This window comes from Penicillium expansum, assembly GCF_000769745.1.
Source record: "Penicillium expansum strain MD-8 chromosome Unknown contig378, whole genome shotgun sequence".
NCBI lineage: Eukaryota > Fungi > Ascomycota > Eurotiomycetes > Eurotiales > Aspergillaceae > Penicillium > Penicillium expansum.
The window spans coordinates 127742-154702 of record NW_015971420.1 but is presented as its reverse complement, the minus strand read 5'-3'; the positions used below and the strand labels follow the sequence as shown (position 1 = coordinate 154702).

At 49.9% G+C, this 26961-nt stretch overlaps 10 protein-coding genes across 10 annotated transcripts; 6 read left to right on the top strand and 4 right to left on the bottom strand.

Annotated features, from left to right (window-relative positions):
* Positions 1–636: 636 nt before the first annotated feature.
* On the bottom strand, positions 637–2061 carry PEX2_110460 (type III PLP-dependent enzyme; the record flags this gene model as incomplete). Its single annotated transcript, XM_016748312.1, has 4 exons — positions 637–719; positions 783–1337; positions 1411–1830; positions 1890–2061. The coding sequence occupies 4 exons, from the start codon at positions 2059–2061 to the stop codon at positions 637–639; spliced, it is 1230 nt and encodes a 409-aa protein (XP_016595154.1).
* A 969-nt stretch (positions 2062–3030) lies between these two features.
* PEX2_110450 (Aminotransferase, class V/Cysteine desulfurase) lies at positions 3031–4558 on the top strand (the record flags this gene model as incomplete). Its single annotated transcript, XM_016748311.1, has 3 exons — positions 3031–3145; positions 3197–3788; positions 3841–4558. 3 exons carry the CDS (start codon positions 3031–3033, stop codon positions 4556–4558), a joined length of 1425 nt encoding a protein of 474 aa, XP_016595153.1.
* A 282-nt stretch (positions 4559–4840) lies between these two features.
* PEX2_110440 (flavin-containing monooxygenase) lies at positions 4841–6567 on the bottom strand (the record flags this gene model as incomplete). The annotated part of the gene is made up of 3 exons (XM_016748310.1): positions 4841–4931; positions 4995–6431; positions 6500–6567. The coding sequence occupies 3 exons, from the start codon at positions 6565–6567 to the stop codon at positions 4841–4843; spliced, it is 1596 nt and encodes a 531-aa protein (XP_016595152.1).
* Positions 6568–7160: 593 nt separating this feature from the next.
* Positions 7161–8962, top strand: PEX2_110430 (O-acetylhomoserine aminocarboxypropyltransferase/cysteine synthase family protein; the record flags this gene model as incomplete). The annotated part of the gene is made up of 5 exons (XM_016748309.1): positions 7161–7237; positions 7302–7353; positions 7588–7947; positions 8040–8608; positions 8680–8962. 5 exons carry the CDS (start codon positions 7161–7163, stop codon positions 8960–8962), a joined length of 1341 nt encoding a protein of 446 aa, XP_016595151.1.
* A 929-nt stretch (positions 8963–9891) lies between these two features.
* On the top strand, positions 9892–10846 carry PEX2_110420 (phytanoyl-CoA dioxygenase family protein; the record flags this gene model as incomplete). Its single annotated transcript, XM_016748308.1, has 3 exons — positions 9892–10525; positions 10598–10743; positions 10838–10846. The coding sequence occupies 3 exons, from the start codon at positions 9892–9894 to the stop codon at positions 10844–10846; spliced, it is 789 nt and encodes a 262-aa protein (XP_016595150.1).
* A 304-nt stretch (positions 10847–11150) lies between these two features.
* Positions 11151–15197, bottom strand: PEX2_110410 (AMP-dependent synthetase/ligase; the record flags this gene model as incomplete). The annotated part of the gene is made up of 1 exon (XM_016748307.1): positions 11151–15197. The coding sequence occupies one exon, from the start codon at positions 15195–15197 to the stop codon at positions 11151–11153; it is 4047 nt and encodes a 1348-aa protein (XP_016595149.1).
* A 622-nt stretch (positions 15198–15819) lies between these two features.
* PEX2_110400 (Oxoglutarate/iron-dependent dioxygenase) lies at positions 15820–17033 on the top strand (the record flags this gene model as incomplete). The annotated part of the gene is made up of 2 exons (XM_016748306.1): positions 15820–16008; positions 16137–17033. The coding sequence occupies 2 exons, from the start codon at positions 15820–15822 to the stop codon at positions 17031–17033; spliced, it is 1086 nt and encodes a 361-aa protein (XP_016595148.1).
* A 342-nt stretch (positions 17034–17375) lies between these two features.
* Positions 17376–18875, bottom strand: PEX2_110390 (Winged helix-turn-helix transcription repressor DNA-binding; the record flags this gene model as incomplete). The annotated part of the gene is made up of 5 exons (XM_016748305.1): positions 17376–17652; positions 17731–18112; positions 18185–18294; positions 18363–18486; positions 18557–18875. The coding sequence occupies 5 exons, from the start codon at positions 18873–18875 to the stop codon at positions 17376–17378; spliced, it is 1212 nt and encodes a 403-aa protein (XP_016595147.1).
* A 2358-nt stretch (positions 18876–21233) lies between these two features.
* On the top strand, positions 21234–22199 carry PEX2_110380 (uncharacterized protein; the record flags this gene model as incomplete). The annotated part of the gene is made up of 1 exon (XM_016748304.1): positions 21234–22199. The coding sequence occupies one exon, from the start codon at positions 21234–21236 to the stop codon at positions 22197–22199; it is 966 nt and encodes a 321-aa protein (XP_016595146.1).
* An 843-nt stretch (positions 22200–23042) lies between these two features.
* Positions 23043–26698, top strand: PEX2_110370 (Tetratricopeptide-like helical; the record flags this gene model as incomplete). Its single annotated transcript, XM_016748303.1, has 6 exons — positions 23043–23200; positions 23263–23482; positions 23985–24141; positions 24272–24398; positions 24448–26594; positions 26655–26698. 6 exons carry the CDS (start codon positions 23043–23045, stop codon positions 26696–26698), a joined length of 2853 nt encoding a protein of 950 aa, XP_016595145.1.
* Positions 26699–26961: the final 263 nt, after the last annotated feature.

The following is a 26961-nucleotide window of genomic DNA, read 5'->3' as shown; positions in this document are numbered from 1 at the left end:
CCAGCTTTCTCCTACCAAGAAACATTGGAATACATATAAGCCACATGCTCTAGCAAGTTTGGTCCCACGGACACCCACACCCCAGTAAACAAGCCGATGCCATCGGTGACATTGTAGAGACAGCGCTGCTGCATCAGTATGACATGGCAGGTAAGATAGGATCCGCAGGAGAGTTTCATCTGAAAGGAATTGGAGAGACATATTTGATACTGGGAAAGTCTAGTAATATCAAACAATGCAATCTCTCGTCGTAGAGAAAAAAGAGAGAGTACATGAAGTGATGGAATGTTAGGGGTGAATGAGGTAGACAGTTGCGCGGATATATATAATGTGGGATCTATACCTTGTTGAAAAACCTCACTATTTTTTGAACTGAAGCTGCTCTTGTAAATGCTTGGAACACTCTGATATTCGTCTGGCTATAATCGAGAGTTCACTTTAAAACGCACTTAGATCCAAAGCTTGTACGATAGAATATAAAAAGTATTCACGGGCGTAACAATATATTTCATCCACCGTAACTCACTTTTTGCCCCCTGTACTCATAAAAGTTCACCATTCACGCTTAATAGAAATAATCCTATGGGTCATATAAGCCATGGCTAATAACTAACTATGGTCAGGCTCAGATACTATCTAATTCAACGGAGCGTCCAGGTAAATGACGTGGTTGGGACTAGTGAATCCGTTAAAGGTGGTTGAACAGACGGTAGTGTACGCTGCAGCCGTCATGATTGTTAGCAAAACTATCGCATATTAGCCGGGAAGGGGGGCAAACAGACCTCCCATATCCTTGAAAACCAACCAATCGCCCGTCCTGACCTCCTGACTGAACATACACCGGCTATTGATGCAGTCGTTCTGGTCACAGGAGCGGCCCCAGACCGAGCACTCCAAAGTACCCTGAGCGTTCTCATCGTGCCACTTGCCATCGCGGATAACTGCCACGGGTACAAAGCTCGAGGTGACGATGAAGCGCATCATGAAGTTACTGTAAATGCCGTCATTGATGTAGAGGCGGGTAGGCGCCTCGCCGCCAAAACCCGTCGCATTCGTGCGGCGCGCGATGACCTGCACCGCTAGATGGAAGGAACTGCACGAGAGCAGTGTCCCGGGCTCGGCGATAAGTTGCGGTCGTGGGATGATCGACCCGTTGCCGAAACACTCGTCCAGCGTCCGCTTTGCTTCGGCGGCGATGTGCGGGAATGTTTCGTCCGTGTACCCGCCGCCGATATCGAGGGTGTTAGGCTGCAGCCCCAGGCCCCGTGCATCTTTGAATACTTTGGCTGCGTCTTGAATTGCGCGCACGTAGCCGGCTGGGTCGGCGTTGGTCGGGGCTGGAAAATCCAAACAAGAATTGTCAGTCCGTTTTTTTCGGGATCGCTCCATGAGGGAAGGGAGAGAACTAACCAACATGGAAGCTCACTCCCTCAAAGTTCAATTGCAGTGCTTTGATAGTCGTGAGAAGGCTGGGAGCATCTTGGGTGGCGACGCCGAACTTGCTGCCCAGGGGATCGACGCCCGTGTGGTCGTCGGCGAAGACTCGCAGCATCAGCCGGGCCTCCGGATAGTGGTCTTTCATCTTCTGGAGCTCCTCGACATTGTCAAAGGTTATGAGCTCAATGCTGGCCCGGCGACAGAACTCGATGGAACTGATGGGCTTGCAGGGGTGCGTGTAGATGATGCGCTTCGCCGGCACCCCGAGAGAGAGAACCAATTCAATTTCCTCGGCTGAGGCGCAGTCGAAGCCGGCGCCGCACTGGGAAAGCGTCTGGAGTAACTGTCGATCATTGTTGCTCTTGACAGCTGTTTGGGGCTGGATGTTAGCCTCTCCCGGTTGTTTTATGGTTGTTTTGCTGATTTGGAAACTTCATCATCACACCTCTTACCGAAAAATGGTGTCACCCCTGGGAGAGTCTTTTGCCAGAGGTTATATTTGGTAATGACTTCACTCAGGTCAGCGACGAAGAAGGAAGCCTCGGATAGATGACTGGTCTTTTGGGCATTATTTTGCTGAATTTGTCGCTCGATCGCTCCTTTGATCGTTTGGGGTTCAATCATCGCTGCGTGGTCTTCTCTCTTAATCAAATAGGCAGGGATTATGGGTGAAGCAATAAAAGAGAAAGCACGATGCTCACCGAAGGCAAGACATTATGTATCTGTACCGCGAGCGACTGCCCTTCAAGCGGTGGCCTAAGCCTTAAGCAGTCACCCTAAGTAAAATACAGCCCGGCTGATCAGCAGTGATCCTGCAAGGACGAGGAATGCGGCGACAGAGAACAGTGTCGGTGACATGATAGCTATACAGACCGTCCACAGTAAGGGGGCTATCATCACACGCGTCCTGCTGATGGCGTAGTAGATCGGTTGAAGCCCATGCAATGGAGTAAGAATGGTCTAATGCCTATGGGATTTCTAAATCGCCATCAGCAAGTAGCAATAAGTGGCTCAGTGGCACTAGTGGGCTTTCTCACCGCTGATTAGATGGCAACGAGAGAGAGAGATGGTATTGGTCATATGCATGCACCGACTTTTCTCTGGGGATATGATGAGCTATCTCATGAACCCACCTTCTTGCTTTCTTCTCAAGTCCATGATCGGAATGTGATAGCCCTGGCTCATGTATGTGTAGCCATCGTAGTCGTGGGGAATCTTCTGATGTAATCGGGCATCTTTACAGGATGCTGCCGCAGACAATACAACACATGGAGATCGGAATACGACAACTACTTGGAGGCATGGATAATTTAGAGGACTAGACTACGTCACAAAACATTATATTGTATGAAGAGGTACGAATCATTCATTCATAGAGTCCATCGGGATAATTGGTGATCTCGAAGGAAACGGGACTCAATTCATTCACCAAGCGTCCTTTTACGTACATTACAGTAGTCTATTGTATATGTGCAAGCAAAAAGCGCTGCCTCATAAAAAGGCCCTAACTTCTTCCTGAGGCCTGCTTCTTCTCCATCACCTCTCTTCAGTCCATCTGTCATTTTATTTTGATCACAATATTGAACTAAAGAAATGCCTGCACTCCCTCTCTCTGAGAATGAGGGCTGGAAGCGCCCGACCACCCCCTTTGGAAAGCCGATGCTGAAGCATTTCTGCATGAACCCCGAGTATCGAAATCTCAATGCGCGTAGGTAAGCTTCAACCGAATATGAGGTCTCGGGGGACTAATACGCACCAGCATCCTGTGGTTCCTGGCCGAAGACCGTTCGCGATCAGTGGAGGCGTTACCTCGACGATCTCGAGGCCCAGCCTGACTACTTCTCCGAGGTGAAACAAGGCCCTGTGATTCAAGAGGCACGGCGGGAGGTTGCCCAACTACTTCATGCCCGCGTCTCCGAGTGTGTGTTCATCTCCAACGCCACCACGGGGATATACACCGTCCTCCATAACATTCCTTTTGACAAGGACGACGTGATCATCACCTTCTCGACCACGTACGGCGCCATCGATAATGCCATCGCCTCGATGGCGGAGACCCAGCCCTTCCAGACACGCAAGGTGACCGTTGACCTGCCTATGCGCGGAGAGGATATCGTCGCCCGGTTTGAGGGCATGGTAGCTCAGATCAAGGCGGAGGGGTTGCATCCTAGGCTGGCCGTCCTCGAGACCATCGTTAGCATTCCCGCCATACGGATGCCCTTCGAATCCCTCGTGCAAGCCTGCCAGAGGGAGGGGGTTTTGAGTCTGGTGGATGGTGCGCATAGTATCGGCCAATTCTCCCTGAACCTCGAGGTGCTGCAGCCGGACTTTTTTATTATGGACTGCCACAAGTATGAACAGAAAACTCAATTGATTCTTGAATGTTTCTAACACAGAAAATAGATGGCTGTTCGTGCCTCGTCCCTGCGCTGCACTGTATGTCCCCGAGCGCAATCAGCACTATATTCGGAGCACCATCCCGCCATCGTTCGGCTTCATCCCGAGGGATGGCAAGCCCGCTCTGCCCCTCTGGTCTAAGCAGTCCGGCGGTGGTAGTAGTGGCTCCACGGCAACGGATTTCGAGACTATTTTTGCCTATGTGGCGACTAGCGACAATATGCCGCATATGTGCATCCCCACAGCCCTCAAATTCCGTCGTGAGGTTTGCGGCGGTGAGGAGGCAATTTATCAGTATCTGCGCGTTCTAGCAAAGGAAGGCGGGGATAGGGTGGCCGCTATTCTGGGCACGGAGGTGCTTGACGAGAAACCAGCCGGAGAATACAAGAGTCAACGGACGCCGAGCGAGATGAGAGATTGTGGCATTGCAACAGTGCGCTTGCCCCTGGCCGTATCGTCATCCCTTAAGCCTCCACCCCACAGCGGCACACCGTATTCCCCACTTTCGGACGAGGAAGTGGGACCCGCAGTTCATTATCTGTCCATGACCTTAGCCGAAACTCACAAAACATGGCTTCCACTCATTGACCACGGAGGATACATCTGGGTGAGATTGTGTGCACAGATATATCTAGATACCTCGGACTTTGAGTGGATTGGCAATGTGCTTAAGGAGATATGTGAGACAATTGGGAAGAAGGGGCATGTCATTTCTAAACACTAGTGTGTGATAGGAGATAATTCCAATTTAAAGAGAATATGTGACAGAACCTGCCCCTGTCACGCTGTATCATGTGATCAGGATCGTCCCTTCACCTCCTTAGGCTGTTCCATCGTGACACACTTCACCCTCGACTCACCTCTCTCGGAACCAAACTCGATGACTTCATATTGCCGAGCCCAAGTACTTGAACTAGATTTTGCAACAAGGAGAAATAATAAGAACGAGTATAGATGAATAGATGTTTGGGAGACGAGCATTTAAAAGACAAGCCTGACCCATCCATTAATTCTGTGCAAATGTCAGATCAAACCCTGGGAACCCTTCATCTAGGCACTTGCACAACTCCTTCTGGTATTCAACCAACCCTCCAATCCTATTAGGCCTTAAGTCAGAGACAAACGTGCCAAGCTACTATATCTGTAGAGAGATAACGTACCATGTTGCTCCCTTGTTCTTCGCGCCCGGCCGGCAATACAAAGATTTTGACCAAAGCCGGTCGATCTTCTCGCGCCATAACTTTTGTGACTCAGCCGTTGACTCGACCTGGACCACCCCAGCTTTTCGGAAACACATGAGCGCCTGACAGATCCATTCGACTTGGACATGAATGACGGCGGGAGAGCTGACTAGCAGGGAAGGACACTGCGGTCCGTAAAGATATAGCATGTTGGGGAAATTATGCACAGCCATGCCGAGGAAGGAGTGGATATCGTCGGACCACATCTCCGCTAGCGAGACACCATCGCGACCGTGAATCGACAGCTGCTTCAAGCCACTCGCATCGTCCCCGAATCCCGTCGCCATGATGATCACGTCAAACGACCGGATCTCATCGTGGGCCTGGATACCGCCAATGGTAATGGCCTGGATGGGTCGCTGGCTGACATCGATCATGTCCACGTGGTGTCTATCGATCATCTCATACAGCCTGTCCTCCAGACAGGGCCGTTTGACCCCAAAGGGTGAGCCGGGCTGGTGTGGCACTAGCAGATCACGTTTCATCGCATCCTGCAGACGGGGTCGGACGTTCTCTGCCCAGAAGTCATAGGTGTCCCGGTTGGCGCGGGCATCGTAGTTGAGGTCACGGAAGCCTCCCATCCAGAATGCCCAGCCGCCTTCGCGGATTCGCTTCTGATAGAACTCCAACCTCTCTGTGGTCGAGGCAGATAAGGTGTCCTGATCGCGCATCGTATAGTCGAATCCGCTGAACGACTGCAGGCCGCGCTGAAACGCGGCATCAAAGGCTTCCACGCCCATTTCTAGCAGGTCAGACCCCGCCAGCTTTGGTGGCCGGTTGCCGTATTTGGGGAGTGTCAAAAAGGGGGTCTGCTGGTAGATCGTTAGGCTTTTGGCCACCTCGCCCACGCTCTGGATAATTTGCACGCCACTGGGTCCGGTACCAATGATGGCCACGTTTTTGTTCTCCATCGAGACGGCATCGTGCGGCCACTGGGCTGTGTGATAGACCTGGCCCTGGAACCGATCCAGGCCGGGGATTTGGGGCATATTGACCACTGAGTTGAAGCCCACCGCGGGGATGAACCACTGCGCATAGATCTCACGCCCATCAGCGAGACTGATTGCCCACTGCTGGGATTCCGCCGAGAAACGGGCTCCCGTGATATGGGCCCCGAATTCGAAGCCTTCCGAGATGCTCCATTCTCTGTCGACTTGCTCGAAGTATCGTAACATCTCGGCTCGACTGGGGTATTCTTCGCGCCACTGCCAGTCCTGGAGTAACCCAGCATCGTAGAACTGGTAGAATGGAAATGGACTATCGACCGCGGCCCCGGGATAGGCATTTTCTCGCCACACCCCCCCCAGCGACGCTTTCCGCTCGAAGCCTCGAACTCGAAGCCCTAACTGCCGTAGTCTAATTGATTCGTGAGCGTTCGGTCTCTAGGATTCGGACCTGAAACGAACGTCAACTAGCTTACTTACCTATGGAGAGCCAAGATGCCTGAAAATCCGGCTCCGACAATGGCCACGTCTAAAACGTCGCGAGTCATGATGGTGAGTGAACCGTGGTGAAAATGCTTGGATTGGCGATTACTTGCTTCTACGGGACAGAATATCTCCCCACCTCCCCTCTCAACCCACCGCCTCCTACAACGCAAATGTGAGAGACATCGCAATGCCACACGCATTACGTGTCAGATCTTGCATGCCACGCCTGACGTAGCCCATGCTCTCCACCTCCATTCGACCACGAAGGCTTCCGCACGCCATTGCATATGCAGGACGCTGCTGCTCGCCACCGCTTGGTATGTAGCCACTAAAAAGAGAAACCTGTCATACGCAAGGATGATCCAGACAGATCTGCTGCAGCGGGGGTTTCACCAGATGCACAGAATACGATAGTTGAGGGGTTTCTTGGAATGCAGACCAACAAATGTAGATCGGAAGATTCATCAACTCGAACAACACACGTTCTCTCACCCTCACCGACAACGCGTCTATGCTATGTTTGGTTTTTATTAAGATCGATGGGCTCGCGAGACAGATGCAGTTACACCCCGGTCAGCATTTATTTTTTATCTCTTTTATAGCTTAACGCTGCAGTTCTATCGTGTTCATTCTTCCTGGTATCAACTATTCGATCATGACAGTGACTGCTGAAATTGAGGCTTCTCCTAGTCGGGATCCGAGAGCGTTTGAGACGCTGCTTCTCCATGGAGGGTGGGTTTGATTGAAGGAGAGCTAGAGGAATATCAGTAATGCTAAGTGATTTATTGTGGCGCAGGAGATTTCCCGACGTGTTGGGCAGTTGTGCTGTACCCGTTTACAATTCCGCGGTAGGGTATTCAATTCAAGTTCATGCAGTCTCAAGCCCTTCTCTAACTCTCCCTTCGTGTCTTTTGGGGTCGCTATCTAGGCTTTCCAATTCAACAGTACCGAGCATGGTGCGCGATTGTTGAATGTTACACAACTCGGACACATCTATAGTCGGTTCACAAATGTCTGTCTCTATCACTTTCTAGATCCTTTCGGATCTTATATGCTGGTAGCCACTGACACTTTGTTTCTAGCCCACGGTAAATGTTCTTCAGAACCGCATCGCTCTCCTGGAAGGAGGAGTAGCCGCTTGTGCGGTCTCGTCGGGGTCTGCGGCAGTGGCGTTGACGATGATGGCACTGGCGGGCACGGGGGACAATTTCGTTTCCTCGTTCCATGTCCACGGGGGCACTTTCCACCAATTTAGCGTCTTGGCTAAACAGATGGGCATCGAGTGTCGGTTTATCAAGTCCGAGGATCCGCAGGCCTATGCCGACGCCGTGGATGAGCGCACCAAGTTTGTATGGATCGAAACCATCAGCAATCCCGGTAATGTGATCCCGGACTTCGAAGAGTTGGCCAAGGTGGCACGGGAAAACGGACTACCACTGATTGTAAGACTACTGATTCTTTGCTTCTTGATTTTGTTTACCGGATTAGGCTCTTCCCATGACTCAGTACTCGTGGAAATCTAACAATCTGGCAGTGCGACAACACCTTCGGCTGCGCCGGATATTTCTGCCGACCTATCGATTATGGGGTGGATATTGTGGTTCACTCAGCCACCAAATGGATTGGCGGGCACGGCACGACCATCGGGGGTCTCATCGTGGACGGCGGCACCTTCGATTGGGGCCGGCACCGCGACCGGTTCCCCCAGTTCCACGCGACCGACACGCGCCTATGGGAGAAGTTCGGCCGGCGGGCGTTCGCGATGCGGTGCCAGTTTGAGATCTTGCGGGACACGGGGAGCACACTCAGCGCGAGCTCGGCGCAGCAGCTGCTGATCGGGCTCGAGTCGCTGGCCGTGCGATGTCAACGCCACGCGGAAAATACGCAGGCGCTGGCTGATTGGTTGTGCGGCAACAGCAACAGCCAAAAGCGCCAGGTCAGCTGGGTCAACTATATCGGCCATCCGGACCATCCACATCATGCCCTTGCTAAGCGGTATCTGCGGCGGGGGTTCGGGTCCGTGTTTACATTTGGCATCACGGGCGGTGTTGCGGCCAGCGCGAGGTTCTGCGATGCATTGAAATTGGTGATTATTACGACGAAGTACGTATACCCTCTCTGAGGGGATGATACTGGCAGAGTAAAGCCGAACAACACTAACAGCTACATCCAAGCCTCGGAGATGCTAAGACCCTTGTCGTTCATCCTGCCAGCACCACACACGAGCATTTCACGCCAGAGGATCGCAAGGCCTGCGGGGTGACGGACGAGATGATTCGGTTGTCGGTGGGGATTGAGCAGATCGACGATCTGCAAGCCGATTTCGCCCAGGCTTTTGCTCAGCTCCACATTCCGTGTGCCCCACAGCCGCCCGAGTTGGCTCTGCTGGAGGAGGCCCAGGAAGAAGTTGTGGCTGCGCTATATAATTACCCACCAGGGATTTTTATGGGCAATTGATCAACATTCTTGTGACTCGTATTTTATCTTGAATTTAATGACAATATATATATTAAGCCGATTTCTCCAATATTTCCAGTTATGTCATTTTGCGGTGTAGTTTTTGCAATGATGATTGAGAAAACGCGGAATAAATTAGAAGATCATAGATCGACATCATCCTACTGGTAGTGTCCATATACTGGGAATCAACATTAGTACGAACCAAGTACAACGTCACATAGTAGAAATATTTCCGGCTGGCCTTTCTAATCCGGACCGCCACGTGCGCACTAATGCCCTAACATACGGCAACTACAACATATGTACAGACATGCATGCACACATCCCTGCTATATTGACATCAGAGACAAATCAATTATGCACTGCAATTCTGTTGGGATTGTACAAAATATGTTAGTATGTTGTAGATTAGGTATTCCTACATGCAGGAACTTGCGTTTTGTTCTCTGCCGTTATACATATGTGATCCTCACTTTGTGCTTCGCTGCCGTGCTACATATATGATCGTCACTTTATGCTTCGCTGTCGTGCTACATATATGATCGTCAGATCTGGGCCTTCAAACTCGTAATTAAGTGACGTTGGGATCACACTGTGGCTGGCTGAGCTCCTTTTCTTGCAAGAAGCGGTGTGTTGTTACGTTATCGTACAACATACAGAATACGGAGTACTCATGGTTGAGACATCAGAATCGCATGCATCGTAATAGACTTTTATTGAAGACAAGGCAGGGAGCTGAGAGTAGGTAAAATCAAGACATTAACTTGAGGCAGAAAAATAATTGCAGACACAGTTCACAGCCAGCAAATCGGGAGATAGTAGAGTATACAAACCCGACCCTCTAGGTAGGAATAAAGCTACACATCCATATCCACATCCAGAATACTCCCCCAAATTGAACACAAACCACGAAACACCAAGCAACAATGCCTTCTCTGCCATCACTTGCCCATGATCCGGCCCCTAAACTCCCAACTTTAACCCCCAAGCAAATCCAACACTACCAAGAAAAAGGCTACCTCATCCTTCCCCAAGCACAACACCATCTCTTCCCCTCTCTGCAGTCCTTCAAATCCTGGATCCATGAAGTGTCCGTCTGGCCATCACCCCCAGACCCCACGAAGCCCGAATCTTACCGCCTGTACTACGAACCCTCCCCTGTACCAGGGGAGGACCCACTCCTCTTCGACACAGAGCGCGTATCCGAGTCCCACCAGCCACTAGCTAATATCATCACGGGCCCCGCAGCCATTTCCCTCCTCCACCAATTGACCGGCCAGCAAATGCTGCTCTTCAAAGACGAAGTTGCCTGGAAGCTACCCGGTGGGCGTGGCGCGATCCCGCACATTGATCTCCCGGCATACGGGGACTTCGCACCGGAGTTTGTCGAGATCATGATCGCGGTGGATGCTCACACAGCCGAGAATGGGTGTATGGAGGTTGTAGATGGGAGTCATCGAGAGGAAGTTCCGTTTGGGGAGGGGGGCAGGATTGTTGGGGATTGGGTTCAGAAGTTGGAGGGACAGGGGAGGGAATTTGTGCCGGTTGTTTTGGAGGCTGGTATGTATTTCTTCTGGGGATTTGGTTGAGGAGATGGGCTGGGCTGACTATGTGCGTACGTACGTACTATAGGAGATATACTCATCTTCGGGGAGAAGCTGGCACATCGGTTGGGGCCGAATAAGACGGACCAGCGGCGCGCGGCGGTGTTCGCAACTTATCATTTTGATTTGGAGAAGCCGGATCTGAGGGACGAGTTCTTTGCGCACAGGCTTGTGGTGTGTCCACCGGGGATTGGTAGGTTATCTATTTCCTTTCATTGTGGAAATAATAAGGGCATAGAGGATGTCGCTAACATTTCGTCTATCTTAGTTTGATTAAAAAGAGCTACTTGTAGGGATATATGTAGGGTCTGAGCTAGGCAAAGGACAGGTTAGCAGGGCAATCTCGAAACAAAAATATCTACAACGGATGTTTGGATTTATTGAGTTGGCACAAAGTTGATGCGGATCGATCAGGATTTGTGTAAAGTCGGCAGTCCAAGGTAGCCGGAACATTTTCTCCCTTAACCCATGGGCATCACATCTATATGGCGTGCAAAAGGAAAAGAAAAGCCAACAGCCAGACTCAGACCAAACTCTCAATTCATGCTTCATATGTACAGATACTCCTTGAGAAAATTCTCTCACAGATCCAAAATAGCATTCGGCTCCTTCAACATCCAATCTATAATCTCGCCATACCGCACCAGCCACTCCCTTGACTCGTTCTCCCCCATCACCGAATCAAAAACCGTGAACTCAATCTCCAGCCCCTTCCCCTCAACCGGAACCGCAGTCACCCACGCCTCCCCGGGCTGCAGTGATCCCGAGAACTGCGAGGCACATTGCGCCAGCAACGGGCTTCCACCAGCGACCACCTCTGTATCCGATATTCCCGGCATGTCATGGTAGGCGAACATGAACCCGATGTTAGCGTCCGCTGGCCAGGCTGTAAAATTCTCCACCAAGACCCGCCAGTCGATGACCCCGTACGGGAGAGAGGCAATGTATTGATCTTGAATGGATTGGAGGAGTGTTCGGACAGTGATCTTCCTTGCAGAACCAAACTGTACGCAGAGAGGGATGATGGAATGGCACGCCCCGATGACCGGGCGCGTGCCCTGGGTACGCACTCCGTCGCGCCCGTTCACGCACTGCGTCAGCACCACCGTCGCCTTATCCTCTTCCGTCCGCTCCCGCATGAGCATCGCCCACGCCGCTTTGGCCACCGTTGCCATTGGGATCCCCACCGGTGGTGGCGGGCTGGAAATGGCTACCCGATGCTGGAGGTGGAGTGCCTGCGGCGGGGGACCGTGCTGCTCGAGCTTTCGGGTCGGAAGCTTAGGTGGTGGAGTACCCTCAAGTAAACTTCGCCAGAAGTGCCCTGCGGCCGGATTCTTTAACTGCTCGTGCGCTTGCCGCGCAAAATCGCCATAGTTTGACGAAGACGAGGGTGAAGCCACTGGGGATGTTTGATTTTGGGCGTATGCCGCCCACAGGCTCGACGTGATTTCTGCCATGCAGTCGCCATCAGATTGAGCGTGAGACAGCCGCATGATGAAGGCGGACTGCGGTGGATGGTCGGCGCTAGAATCTTTGTGCTGTGCTAGCACAAACCCCGCTGCTGGTTCCCACGAGGCATGCGTGCGTTGGCGGTCGCCGTGGCTCCACGCCTCAGCCCATGCGGCCAGGTCTGCTTTTGTTCCATCAGCAGCCTCGAGGGTATGGTGCTGGAGGAGTTCGGCAGGTGAGTGACTGAGAACGACGTTGATGAGTCGTCCTCGGTCACCAAAGGGGACTAATATGGATCGGAGAGCCGTGTGGGCTTGAACTAACGTTTGACAGGCCTCCTTGAGTCGTCTGACGTCCACCTCCCCGGTGAGTATGAAGGTAATGTAGACGATCTCGTTGGCTTCTCGGCTCTGCGCCCCTTGGGTAGGGAAGACATCCTCAATGTCTGCGTCGAGAAGAATCGCCGGGCGATGTTCCAGAAATTTAGCTTTCAACGGTGCGAACGAATCATTCTTTGTTGCGGGAGTAGTAGCCGTACTAGAAGCGAGCGCGGTGAGGGACTCGCTGTCGAACACATCGGCCACGGTTATATTGAGGCCCGCGTGGCGACATAGCGTCACCATCTGACGAGCGGCTAAGGAGTCCCCCCCGAGCAGGGAAAAGGAGTCTTGCATGCCGATGCTCTCCTTGGAAACGCCCATTGACTCGGCACAGGCCCGCCAGATGATCTCCTCGTTTGGATTCGTGGCTCCGATCTTGATCTCTGTGGGTTGTTGTTCGTGCAGATATGCCAGTAGCGTCTCCCGAGACAGAGTCGAGCCACATTCTTGGAGGCGTGGCCGGTTCATCTTTCCGGAAGGGGTGAGTGGCAAGGCCAGGACGGGGATGATGACCGTTGGCACCATGTAGCTAGGAAGGACTTTGGCAAGGCCTGCCAAAGCAGCCTTAGCCTCATCGCGCGATTCAGTTGTCGGCGGGACGAACATGGCATCGCTTTTTATATCGCCAGGCAATGAGGCCTTCTTTTCCATGACGAACCCAGCGAGCATAGAATGATGATGGTCATCCCCGTCCGCGGGCACGACCAAGACCGCCGCCACGCGTGCGCATGTGGGATACTGATGCTTCAAGTGATACTCTACCTCGGTCAAGTCCATACGCTGGCCTCGTAGCTTTACTTCTGCCGCCCCAGTTCGACCAATATATTCGATCGACCCGGTCTCGGCACAACGAACCATGTCCCCGGTTCGGAACAAGCATTGGTCTTTGAGGTCTTCAGTCGACCGCATTTTAGCGAGCCATGCCGGAGCAGGGATATACTTGTCACTCGTTTGAAAGGGATCGTTGAAATATCCTCGACCAAGGCAGGGCCCTTCTAGTACGAGCTCGCCCACGGCTCCCGGTGGCATCAGCCGATCCGCAGCATCGCAGTCGACGATCCAGCCACGGTAAGCATGGGCTGCTATGTGTCCTAGATCTCGCGGATGATGGTTTTGCAGCGACTCAGTCTTGTTGCATCCTAGCGGAGGGAATCCAGTCTCGGATTGTCCGTACATGGTCATCAGCTGTGTGTTCGCGGCCCATTGCTCAAGATCCCCCGTCGTGAGTGGCTCCCCGGCCAGGAAAAGCGTTTGAAGAGACGGAACCTGCTTGGGATCCATGGTGCGGGCCATGGAGGGCGTCATAATTGTCCAATTTGCGTCCAGGGCTCGGATACTCCCGGCAATATCATTCTCGAGTTGGCCGGCCGACGGCACACAGAGACAGCCTCCTCGTGATAATGTGCCAATGTAGTCAAAGACACATACGCCAAAGGCATGAGAGACAAATTGAAACACCCGGGATGAGGCATTGAGTCGAAGCCGTTTCTGCAAGGACTCCGTACTCCAGCCTGTGAAAGCCGCGGCGTGCTCCACCACCGATAGTTTGGGTTCGCCAGTCGAGCCTGAGCTAAAGATTGCCCATGCGGCATTTCCTGGCTGGACCTCATTGGATTCAAATTCATCGTGAATAGAATCACTTGGATCCAGTAGATCAGGGTGAGGGACCTGCAGCATAACAGTCTGCAGGCTAGTTGCACGATCCGCATAGCTGGCCGAGCAGAGAACTAGGGGAGTCTTCGTCTTTTGAGCAATCATTCGGAGACGATCCTGAGGCTGGCCAGGGTCTAAAAGGAGGAAAGCCGCTCCGCTTTTCAAGGCGGCTAGGATAGACACGGCGACCCAGACTGACTTCTCCATCAGGATACAGACCATATCATCGGGTCGGATGGGAGCGAGGCTCACCATCTTTGACGCCAGACGGGAGGAAAGCCGGTCCAGCTCGCGGTAGGTCAACTTGCCATCCCATGAGTTCACCGCCGGCGCTGAAGGCTGAATCTGGCGCTGCACTGCTATCCCATGATGGACGCAAGCTTCCACCCGGGGAGGTGGTGCTTTGCCTTGGTGCTGAATGATATCGGCTAACCCTTCAGGGCTCGTTCTCCGCAGGGAGATTGAAGGCGAGTCTCTGTTTTGGGGTTGCAGAATCTCATGGATTGCCGACGCAAGCTGATGCAGCATCATTTTCACCGTGTATGAGGAAATCGATTCCGTCTGGAAGTGCGCTTCAACTGTTATTCGATTTTCACTCCTACTGCTGCTGCAAATGACTACCAGTCCCCGCCCATTCAACACTCCCATGGGAGATTCATGAGAAGTAGCTTCGCCCTGAATGCAGAGCACATTTTGGAACTGCTGGGCCCGGATGGCATCCTCGCCAAGATTGCTAAGATGATACTCCGGGGAGAGGAGATTGGTCACCGCTTGGAATTCCCCAACGCGGGATGTTGTCGAGCTGAGGAGCTTAGTCACTGTCTGTTGGTCGCTGATTTGGACTCGAAAAGGCAAAATATTCTCATGACCGTGGGTTGGGCCCAGAGATAGCCCGAATATAGTATCGTTGTTGCCCGTGTAGCAGGACAGAGTAATGCCCCACGCCAGAGTCAATATGGCCGGGATGGACCCAACATCGGCCTGTTGTGTATTGAGGTTGAGAGAAATCTCTCTGCAGATCTTTTCACTCCGCGATGATTCCGTCGACAAGGATGGCGTTGCTGGAAAGACACTCGCGGTGAGATTCTGTAACTCCCTTCTCCAAAATTTTTCAGCTCTTTCCACTGTTGGCTTGGACACTGTCATTTTGGAGATTCTTGGAAATCGTTTGAGAGGGAAGCATTCCGGGCGAGAGCAGGACGAGTAGAGTAGACCTCAGGACAGTCGTTTCTGCCAGTACATCTTCGTACATCGATGAATACGTAATTGTGCAGCGCAGGGAATAGTTGGCAATATGTGCCGTCCTGCATGTTAAGGTTGGTACGTATTGTTCAATGCACTACTACCCAAAGTCATTCAGTCACCGCTATCCGGTGCTTTGATGTATCGTACTGCAAGGCATTGTGGAACCATTTGTGCTGAGAGTTGCATGACGTTTGTCGACGCATGCCAGATTGAAGCCGTGACCGCAAGACCGGCTGTATTCTGCTCTTCTGTGGACAAGCGTACATCTGAAAACAGTCTGAGCAAGCTGGAACGGGTGTCTCAGGCAAAACTCTGAGAATTTGGGCCCACAGGGTCTGGAAATCATGTCTAGGGTCGTAAATTGTTCCCGTTTTCTTTTCCACTTGCGTAATGCTCCATGCGCATGGTAGATAAATGTTGACCCTGCTAGATTGATTTTCTGAAGCATTCCACATTTCCTCTCATTACATACCCTGGCTTCAAGCATCCAACTCTTAACTTTTGGGCATCAAAACATTTCAAAATGGTAGGAATTGAGATCGTGGAACCGGCCGACGTGCCCGTGATCGATCTAAATGCCCTCTCCTCCCCTTCCCCTGCGGAACGCCGAGTTGCCCTGGCGCAGCTGGATGAGGCCTACCGAACCTACGGTGCCATTTGGCTAGTCAACCATAGCATTGGCGTGGACCTGGTTGAGGAGGCTTTAGCATGGGTTAGTAGAGATCTTTTCCTCTTCCCCCTTTCCTAGAAAGTTCCCAGACAAGATAGCAGCAGATGGGGAAAAAGGACCCCTGAAAGTTTGAGTGAAACAAAGATATCTAATAGCTGCTATAGTGTCAGCGCTTCTTCCAACTGCCGCGCGAGCAGAAACAGACGGTCTCTATGCCGACCAAGAATGCCTCCGAGCGGATCGAAGGGTGGTCGGACGTCGGGGCAAGCATCTCATCTCAGGGGGTGTGGGATCCGAACGAGCTGGAGAAGATCCGTGCGGCCAGCTCGATCGAGCTGAAGGAGGTGCTCGACAGCCTAGACCCGACCTCGGAGGCGGCGCAGGACTCGGAACGACTGCGCAAGCTGGACCAGATGCTGCCCGGATTCCCGGCATTCATCGAACGGTGGTGGGACGCTTGCTTTAAGCAGCAGACCGAACTGATGCGCTGCCTGTGCGAGATCCTTGGCATCGCCGACACCGATTTCATTGTCAAGCAGCAGCAGACGCCCCGCCACGGCTCCACTCATCTGACCTGGAATTACTTCTTGGGGATGCCGCTCTCGCCTCTGAGCAGCGGCAGCGCCAACCGCCTCAACCCGCACACTGACTATGGGCAGTTGACCCTGCTCTTCCAGGATATGCAGGGCGGGTTGGAGATCCTTGACCCCGTCGCTGGCATCTATCGTCCTGTCCCGCCTCTGAAGGGCGCGATGATCATCCAGGTAGGCGATATCCTGGAAAAGCAGTCGAATGGTCGGTGGAGGAGTCCGTTGCACCGCGTGACAGCGCCGAATCATCTCATGTATGGCGGGAACCCTGGGGAAAGATCTGACCAGCAGGAGGATGCCTTGGTGTCACGGTGCTCCATCGTGTTTTTGTGTTATCCCGGCTATGAGACGGTGATTGAACATCTTCCTGGATGTGAAAAGAAAGGAAACTGGAAGACCTTGGAATGGGAGGGTAACATGACGGCGGGGGAGTGGATCAAGCGCCGGGCCGCTCTGGAGTATGAACGGCCCGAGTGAGTGTCACGTACAGGCGACGAAGTACGCCACCAGTTCATAACTCTCTTATTGAATACTACCTCATCGCCTCTTTCATTGCCGGCTTCTCGAAGCGTCCATGAATATACTACTCCCTAGTTATATGTAGAAAGGTCTCTTACACGAAGCACGCTTTCCCCCCCCGCCTTCAAATACATTTAAAAAGATATCTAGAAAGGCCAACTAAAAAGACATTAGAAAATGGCCAAATCCACTACTGAGTGTTTCTGGGTAGCATGTTAAATCAACTCGAAAGACACTGTATGCGCTATATTTAATTCCGTTGCCTCCACGTCGGAACAATTAACGAAGAGAAAAAGAAAATCAAGCGGTTTTTCTAAGCACGAAGCACACCCTGCCTGCTGAAATCATAAATTTCTCCACGATCTCAAGCTCCGGACAGGCCTGAGAAAATAAATTCCTCCACTCCTCCATGCTCTTCGCAAGCGTGCCAAAACAGGCGAGCATGTGCAGACTCTCCCAGTTGGCTGAGGCGGACATGATCCCCGCTGTCTTAGGATCGATCAAATCATCCACCAGCAAAAGAGACTTGTTAGGAGTCATGGCCCGAGCCGTGTGCCTGATGATCTCGCGAGCGTCACTTGTCATCATGTCAGAGTCAAAGTTCAACGGTTCTGAGGAAGAACCCAGGCAACAACATGACATAGAGAGGACTTACGTTAGGGTTCGGTCCATGAGGATGTTGCTCATCAGGTAAACATCGGCTTCCTGTACAGGTTGTCTCTCAAGGAAGCTATGTGCTTGCCATTGCACCCTTTGTAGTAGCTGCCGCGAGTCGTCGTCACCGGTCGTCGTGGGGCTTTTGACCTCGTAGTCCTGCACTACAAAGGACAATTGGGGATGCTGCCGGGCAATTCGAAGGGAAATATGTCCCTTTCCACCTCCAATATCAACAACCACGGCGCCTGCGGGGAGCTGGCTGAAATCAAAGAACTGCTCGACTGGCAGTTGATTCACACTCTGCCATTCCATCGATCGATCGAACCGGGCCCCGCGAGCTTTGTCGAACCTGTCATAGTAATCGTAGAATGTTTTCTCGGCTGCAGGTGAGGTTTAGTGACTCTGGATCTCAATATTGAAAAATAAAAGAAATGGCTAATGGCGTTACTTACTCTGAAATCCCATCTGAAATGGAGTTCGATGAGGGCAGTCCAGCAGGCGACCACTAATGCTAGAGACGTATTCCGACACATAGGCCCCTGTGCGCAGCCCAACATCAGAGCTGCGTTGGTCGAAATTAGCCCGGTTGTTCAAAGAGCAGATTCTCTCCAGACCTCAAATACTACTAACATGTAATGCACCCAGGCCGCAAAACCCTCTTGAAGCAAGCCGCGCGAGTGCCTATTCAGCTGGTATACTTCTGGGGATGGCTCGTGAAGAATTTGCTGCATCACACACTCCCTCATCAGACACCCTGAACCAAATATCCAAAGTCAGTACTGGCCTCACTCGAGACAGAATAGCATGCGGTGGATCAAACATACGAACCAACCCTTTGGATACGTTCAATGCCTCTGCCAACTGATCCAACGACATGGTAGCCTCCTCTGTCTTGGACATCATGCTGGGAATTTTCCAGTCGAGAAACAGACACATTGCGATACTGCTCTGATACCCAGCGGCGAGACGACAGCTCCATTCCTCGGTGGGCGTAACTGCTGCTTCCAATTCCCGGACCGCATTCAACAGGGACGAAACATCCTCCTCTCTTAACTTGTTGCTGCTTTTGTTATACGAGCGAGTAAATTCCCGAATCTGCTGGGTGAGAATCTCGGTCTCGAAGCTTTTTTCTTCACGGGTCATTCTTAGGGTGAGTTCGTGTAGTATACCGGGCGTCTTCTTCTGGCTGGAGTGCTTGATACCCTGAATTGCTCTGTATCTTGTATTTATTTTGAGATAAAGCTAGTTAGTCAGACTCTCTGATTCTCACAGTAAATTTATTCTATTTATTCTATTTATTCTATATTTCCTTCCCCCCGTACCTGGCGGTGTGTGTGTGTGGGTGTGTGTGTATGTGTCCAATGCAAGTATGCGCTGTAAAACCTGTCTGCATGCATACATCTCCTTTCCGTGTGCTCAGTCCTTCTGTAAATGATCTGCTCTTTCAAGCAAAAAGAAATTCAAATAATCAGCTGCATTAAAACTTCGGTCTACTTGAACCCAGTCTGCTTAACTATAAAATGTTTAATTTTTAGTTTATGTTTTCTATTTTACTTCAAAAATGTTCTCTAAAGTATTCTTTTTAATAGTCCATTATATAGCTAGTGTAGATTTTATTAAATACAAATTATAAAGCTATAGGACATCCCTATAAAACTACGATTTAGAGTGGAGTATATTCCTTAGCGCATATAACTGTGGCAAACAGAAACATGCCAAAGGAACTGATAATCAAAGTTTGTGACTCTAAAAATCATCCCAGCTCTGCTATACCCATCTTTTCATCCCGATGGTCTCTACGGCTGGAACTTTAATCGTGGCTTGCCCTGGTCACTTCACTAGGTAGGAGCCCTATAAAGCTCACTAGGGCAATACGAGGCGTATTGGGGGTTTTAATAGGGGCGACCTCATACATGTTCCTCAAGTTAACGATACATATTTGGCTGACTTCAACATTAAAACTACAGTTGGCGTGATCATCCACAAGAGCTCGCGTATGTCCATAGCTCTTCGGGTCGCGATGACGTAGTGCCCCCTCGGTCCCCTCCACATCATAGATCGTAGTAAATACCCCAGGTATAGGAGTGGGGTGGAGGCTGAAAGTGGCCTGGCAGGTACTTTGAACAGAACCCAGTGCCCCTTCGTGGGCACGTCATACAGGCACCAGTTGCAATAAGGGGGTGTGCCGTTATTTATCTTGCGAAAAATGCCACCATAGTATTAGCGATTGCTGTATAAGGGTTCGACGGCAACCCCGAAGTTCCACTCGCAAGTGTGTCGATGATCTTCTGCCACACATTGGTGCCGATAGTGGCGGATAGGCCGTCATGTATAGAGGCGATCTTCTTGCGTTCATCAAAGTAGGGTTGTTTTCATCACCTTGTCGCGATCTAATTTCTCCTTCGACTGGGAATGGAATTTGAATTGAGTGACCACAACCTTGTCTTGTCGACTGCAGCACCGGTCGCGTACATGTAAGAGGAAAGCTAGTCGAAGGATTCGACCTAGTAATTGATCTGGGTCAGATTAGGTAACCAACTAGGTCTAGGGCCCTAAATTAGGTTATAAACTAAGCAAACACGCTAATTATGTGTATAATTCTGCTGATTTAGCTGGTTGATGACTGCTAGGACCCCCTTTTATATAGAAACTGGGTCGAACTGGGCCTATACTGGGTTTTCTAGGGCCCTAGTCACTAGGTCAATGTTAGCTTTAGGTTATGAGCTTTCGACCCAGACCCAGACTAGGTTGGGTTCTGGGTTGAGACCTTCGACCCAAAATGGGTTTTGCGGAAGACTACCCGCGGGTCACTGCCAGGTCTAGTTGGGTCTGGGTTTTACTGGGTCGTGCGGAAGACTAATCCCGGATGTATTAGCCTAGAACTTTGTTCGCTCTTGATCAGCTGGCTTTATTTCCTGAGTCTATTGGATACATAGAAACCGAAGATGTACGTTACGTCAGGGGTGACAAGCCACATGGTTCATGTCGACATGCTAACGTAATAGAAGTCTCGAAGAGTCGACATCAAATGCCGGTCATCCTCATCACATCACCGCAGTATAAATTAAAACAGCCCTAAATCGCGAAAGATCAGCCGGGGAAGGTGTGAGACGAGAAATAGAAAGAACGACGAAAGAACGAAAAAAGAACGAAAAAAGAAAAAGAAATTCGAAGTTCTATAAAGACAAATCTGACATTTTACGAGTAGAAGGGCTTATCTAGCTCTAGATCCCAGCTGGAATTATAGTTAAAAGCTAAATCAATATTAATAGCGCCAGTTCAAGTATAACCATTCCTTGAGTAGATCTGGCTAGATCAATTTGGACCCAAGGGCGTCCATCAATAATACGAACCAAAGGCTTTTGATTATCTAATAAGAGAACGTTGCTAGTTATAAGATGGTCAATGACCTTTGGTGATGATATATTGTATTCCTTGCCTGGTAATTCTTCTGTCAAATTTAGCTCGACGCAAAGTGAAAAACAAGATTGCTTGAGTGGTATGGCTGATAGTACTCCTATTCCACCATTTCGAGAAATCCATGAGCTCGTCCCAGATGAGTCCGATGGAGAATCTATTCCAGGCGCCCCCCTTCTTCAACCTACTTTATGTGAGGTTGACGAATTTCTAGCCGCGGAATTGGACGCCACGCTGCTCAATAAACTGGGTTCATATTTGGATTTCGTTGCTACAAGATCCGGCACGCATATAGACTCGCTGAGCAGCCATATCACCAAAGGTCGCAAGATCAGAATTACAGAGGATCCAGGTCTTCACCTTATTTGGTACTATAATATCCTGTTCCTCAAGCCTATCCCACATTGTCTTCTTAATTACGGCTTTTGGAGCAAATACCTATCACCAAGACAGCCGCCACCCAACGATACGCTCTCAGACTCCTGCAGGTCCGCGCTAGGGTTTCTTCGTACCTACAGGTATCTTATAAAACATGATTCGGATTTCACAACTGCCGTGGAGAAACACTTGATCCCGACTGATGTCAAGTTTAAAAGTTTTCAACTCTTCATTGACAATTTTCAACCCCTCGCCGACAGTGTAGTTGCTCCACGATACCATTACGGCCAGATGCGCCTGAGTCGTTTGAACACTGCCGTCTGGTTGTTTCCTCCGCGTCAATGGTACTATCATCGGCTTGATTGGCAAATGGGCCAATACTTTGCTCGCTGGGCACCTCCGTTGCTTTTCATTTGGGCATCAACAAACTTGGTCTTGTCTTCTTTCTCACTTGTGCGTAGTAGTCGCGGCAATGACACCTGGGCTTCATTTATTACCACAAGCTGGATCTTCGCACTTGTGGTACTTTTCGCTATCGGTTTCACGATTGCTGCTCTATTAATAGTGATAGCGTGGGTCTATGGAAAGCAGCTCGCATTTGCCAGTCAAACAGCCTGGAAGCACTACCGAGGTGTTAAGAGCCAGAAGGCGGCAGCAAATGATACAGCCTAAGAGGAGGAACATGATGTTGTGATCTCAGAGGTATGTGACGGAAATCTGGCTGTACGACAATGTATGGTAAAAATGGCAGATATGGATGACTCTTTAACGACAAAACCCGCTCTTTCAACAATCTGTGCGGAAATCGATGACTAACTGTAATATACACTTTTGTACGGTATGTCTAGTACTCGAAGTCACATAATGATTAAGGTATAATACCCGGTTTCAACCATCCATGGATGTATTCAACCTTAGACTTTGACAATATGTCATACTACTATTGCCGATCATCTGCACCCTCTGTCTAGTGAAATGGATCTATATTTTGAGCTACTGAGATCTTATGACGGCACACGTTTGATGGACTTTGAAGTCCCCTTGTGCAATTGACGACGTCAATCAGGGAAGCACAAGGAAAACATGTTCCCTTGGCTTGACGAATTGCCAGAGCTTGAATTTTGCGGCTGAGTCTGTCGGAGCCTAGATGAGTCTTAGTCTCTGTGGCAGGTGACCTTTGATCCTCTTATTAAGAACGAACATGACTGCAGAAACCTGTCTTGAACTATGCACTGAAATATTCAGATTACAAATACCGTTTACATATATTTGACCAATCTAGGCATACAGGAAGGGCAAACCATCGATGATATATGGAATATGGACATCAGTTCTTACTACCACGAGTCAGTCCTATGGGTGATCCTGCTAGCAGTTGCCAAGCACTATGGCTTCTACTATCAGGTGGTCATTATTAGTCTTGCTATGACTCGGTCTTACTCAAGGATATTTTTGAAACAAGCACCTTCCGAGAGAACTTTGAGATCATGTTTGACCCGAAAATTTCATGTGCTCATGTTTTGGATCCTCGTTGCTTGGTGCTTATTACTTTCCCCTTTACATGTTTTCATATCGGTGCCTTCTTTACTAGCCGGCTTCTCACGAACCTTTGATAATGCCCCGCATCGGGGGTCCGATGTGGTCTACGACCCTGGAAATACCACGAGTGTGGAGTGTGTCTATTTCCTGTTAGCCTCGATGTAGGAGCCAACCTGACAACTGACATTTATTTTAGTGTGTATGCTATCCACGGCCTTGGCTCGGATCCAGCGTCGACATGGAATAATTCAAAAAATGGGACCAATGTCTGTTGGCTGAAGGACCTATTGCCCAAGGTCCCTGGTCTTACAAATATCAAGGTCACGATGGTTAACCATCAAAGCCATTGGAGTGAGGATGCTGCCAATATGCAATTTGAAGATCATGCACGGACACTATTGGATGAGATTGAGCGAGTAAGACATGATGAAGGGGCTGAATGTCGACCGATCGTATTTATCGCACATAGCTTTGGTGGTTTACTGTTGAAACAGGTACTTTTTCACGGTTTCCTTATTGATCCTGCACCCAGAACTTTCATCACTAATTCCAGAACAGTTACTGGTAGACGCAAAGAACCGGTCCAGTGAAGTCTCAACCAACACAAGAGCAATATTATTCCTCGGAGTCCCTCATATGGGTTCTCAGGCTTCTATTGTCGGACGTATAATATCCTGCACCGCCTATTGGCGTGGCTCATCATCGACCCTATTGGAATATGTGTCAACGGGCAGTTTGGCCACCAGTAGCCTTCAATCTTCTTTTTTCGATGCCTATATCAAGAGCCAACCAGACCCACCTTATATATGCGACTTCATGGAGACACGGTCTGAAAGGATAGGAAATCTCTTCTTGGGTCCAGTAGGTCTCCCTAGTGGAACAATAAAATAACTAAGGCATTAGGCTGACATGAGCTAGATTGTGCCTGGAAGTTCTAGTGATCCGCACCATGGCGAGGTAGCATATCTCGATGCTGACCATCGCGGACTGAACAAATTTGCATCCGCTGATGACCCCAACTTCACAAAATTCAAGGCGAGATTTACCAAGGCATTCTTAAAGGCATTGAAAAATGGTATGTGGCTTGAGACCCAATAAACAGTTGCTGGTTTATCTATGCTCGACCCTCCCTTCCGTGGCTCCTTTAGGAGAAAGACACTCTAAAATTACTACTATAAACCTAGGTAAGCTAATATGAAGAAAAGCCAAGGTTACTTCGATTCCTTTTAGTCGGGACGCAAGGTTCACCGGCCGCCAAGATATCTTACTTGAACTTGACCAAAAACTAAGGAGAAGCCAGTTTGCCTCTCTTGCGGGGATCGGTGGCGCTGGGTACATTCCCTTCAATACGTGCTGAGAGCCTTTGCTAACCCAGGTCTAGGAAAACTCATATTGCCGTAGAATACGCCTACCGATTTCAGGAGCGGCACCCGTGTGCTGATATCTTCTGGGTTCAAGCAGGCACAAAAGACATGATTGAGAAAGGGTACAAAGACATTGCAATGTCTTTAGATTTGCCAGCTGATAACCCTGAAGGGCTAAGTATCTTCTCGCGCGTGAGCTCTGCGCTTAATGATAGCAGAGAAGGGCATTGGCTTCTAGTTTTCGATGGTCTGAATGATCCAAACTTGCTCTATGACCCCAATGATGTTTCACCGGGTAGAACACCGGAAATCGATCAGTTAATTGCCAATATGCCGCACAGTGCCAAAGGCTACACTCTGCTTACCACACGAGATAGGAGAGTGGGTCACAGGCTCACGGGGATTGATGATACAATCTCTGTTTCACCAATGGGGCTGGAGGATGCAAGGGAACTTATGACAACTCTATTGCACGAAAAGCCTGGCTTGGATGACAATCGCACAATGGAACAAATTATACAAGCCCTGCAAGGCTTGCCATTTTATCTTTCCCAGGCGGCCGGCTATATTGCAACAAAAGAAGTTTCCCTTGAACACTATTTACACCTACTTAGCAATCCCACGGAGACAACGGAGTTGATCGACCAAAGCCACAATAATACCGACCTCCTCCCGAGGCCTGAAAACGCGGTAATCATGCCGTGGAAGATTACATACGATCTCATCAGACGAGAAAGTCCCAGAGCAGCGGATATATTATGTCTCATGGCCACTTTAGATGCTCAGTCTATACCTATTCAGCTGCTTCAGAGATGCGATGAAAGCCTTGTTGCGTTTGATAAAGAGACAGGTCTCTTGAAGTCATTCTTCTTGATTACATCAAACGCAAAAGGAGACAATCTAGGTATGCTTCGTTTACAACAGCTGTCCATTCAACATTGGCTGGAGCTACAGAATTCTCTCGATGAATGGAAGGAAAATGCAATGGATGAAATTCTTCGTTTGTGCGCCCATTTGACGGGCCGAAAGCAATACGAATGCTTGGAAACAGTGTACCCACATATTCAACTTCTGTTGGCATATGACTTCCGCACTCGCAATAGCAGGATTAAGGTTGGATATCTTCTCATCCTGAAATCGGAATATGACACGTCAAGAGGTCGATTCGCTCTTGCGAACGAGCAACTCTTGAGATCCGTTGGCATATGGAAAACGAGCTGCAGTGACCACAGTTACTATGCCATACGAGGCTTACAGCTTCAAGCAAGGGCTCTAGCGCACCAGAACCGACTGGATGAGGCAGAATATGCAATTAGAGCAGCATTTTGCGCGTTTGGTCAGGTATACGGGCCAGATGATAGCAACACCCTAAGCGCCCTGATGGACCTGGGAGGTGTACTCATACATAAGCAGTTGGATGAAGCGGAACATATATATTCCACAATATTCTACTTAACGTCGGGAAGAATGATTGAAAACCAGGCCTATGATCTAGAGGCCAAGCATAATCTCGGCATGATTGCGGAAACTCGAGGAAACCATTCCGAGGCGGAGCGTATTCTGCGAGAAACCCTCCACTCAAAGCAGCAAAGATACGGCCATACGAGCGAATTTACTCTTCGAACCATGAATTTGCTCGCTATTGTTCTACAGACTCAGGGCAAAAATCCGGAAGCAGAATCCTTGTTCCGACAAACGCTCCGCCTAAGAGAGGGAGTCCTTGGGATCACAGACAAAGACACAATGTACACCCTGAATCTACTGGTAAGGCTTCTCTGGATATCAAAGAAGTTTGATGAACTGGTAGATTTTGCATTTCAACATGCCGAGCGACAAAAAATGGTCCACGGAATCAGGAACAATGGCACATTGGACGCTTTTAATGATTTTGAGGGAGCGTTATTCCATCAAGGAAGATACAACGATGCTATCACTTCGATTGAAAAGACCATTCCAGTACGAGAAGACTTTCTAGGGCCAGATGATCCTGGTACACTGATGAGCAAAGTCAACTATGCCGTCTCACTGTGTGGGCAAGGGAGAAAGCGTGAGGGACTCAATATGTTCCAGGATGTTTTAGAAACACGCAAAAGGCTTTATGGATCGGAGGACCCCAGAACCCTCAAGACTCAAGAAAATGTTCAGATCGCCGCCAATGGTATTTGTAAGTTTCGGGATATTCTAACTCCTCCTGTGAGGGTGAGGACTACGTATCCGACCACAGATGCCGACCCAACCGTCATTATAGAATTCTGTCCGTCAGATTGACGGCAGTGTTTTACCTGTCGGATTGGCTTCTATGCAGGGATGTTTGCTGGGAGGAGAGGAGAAAGGTAAGGTGATATGTTTAATGATGCCATGATCGAACCTGACTCAAGTATCTAAAGGAAGCTCATATCGAGCAGCAAGCGTCTTGCAAACTTGTGCACTAATATTGTTGAAATGTTGACAAAAATGACACCGGAAAACTAGGTTAAAAAAAGTCAATTATACATTGAACCATTACTTCAAAAATAGGTCAAGTCAGCAGC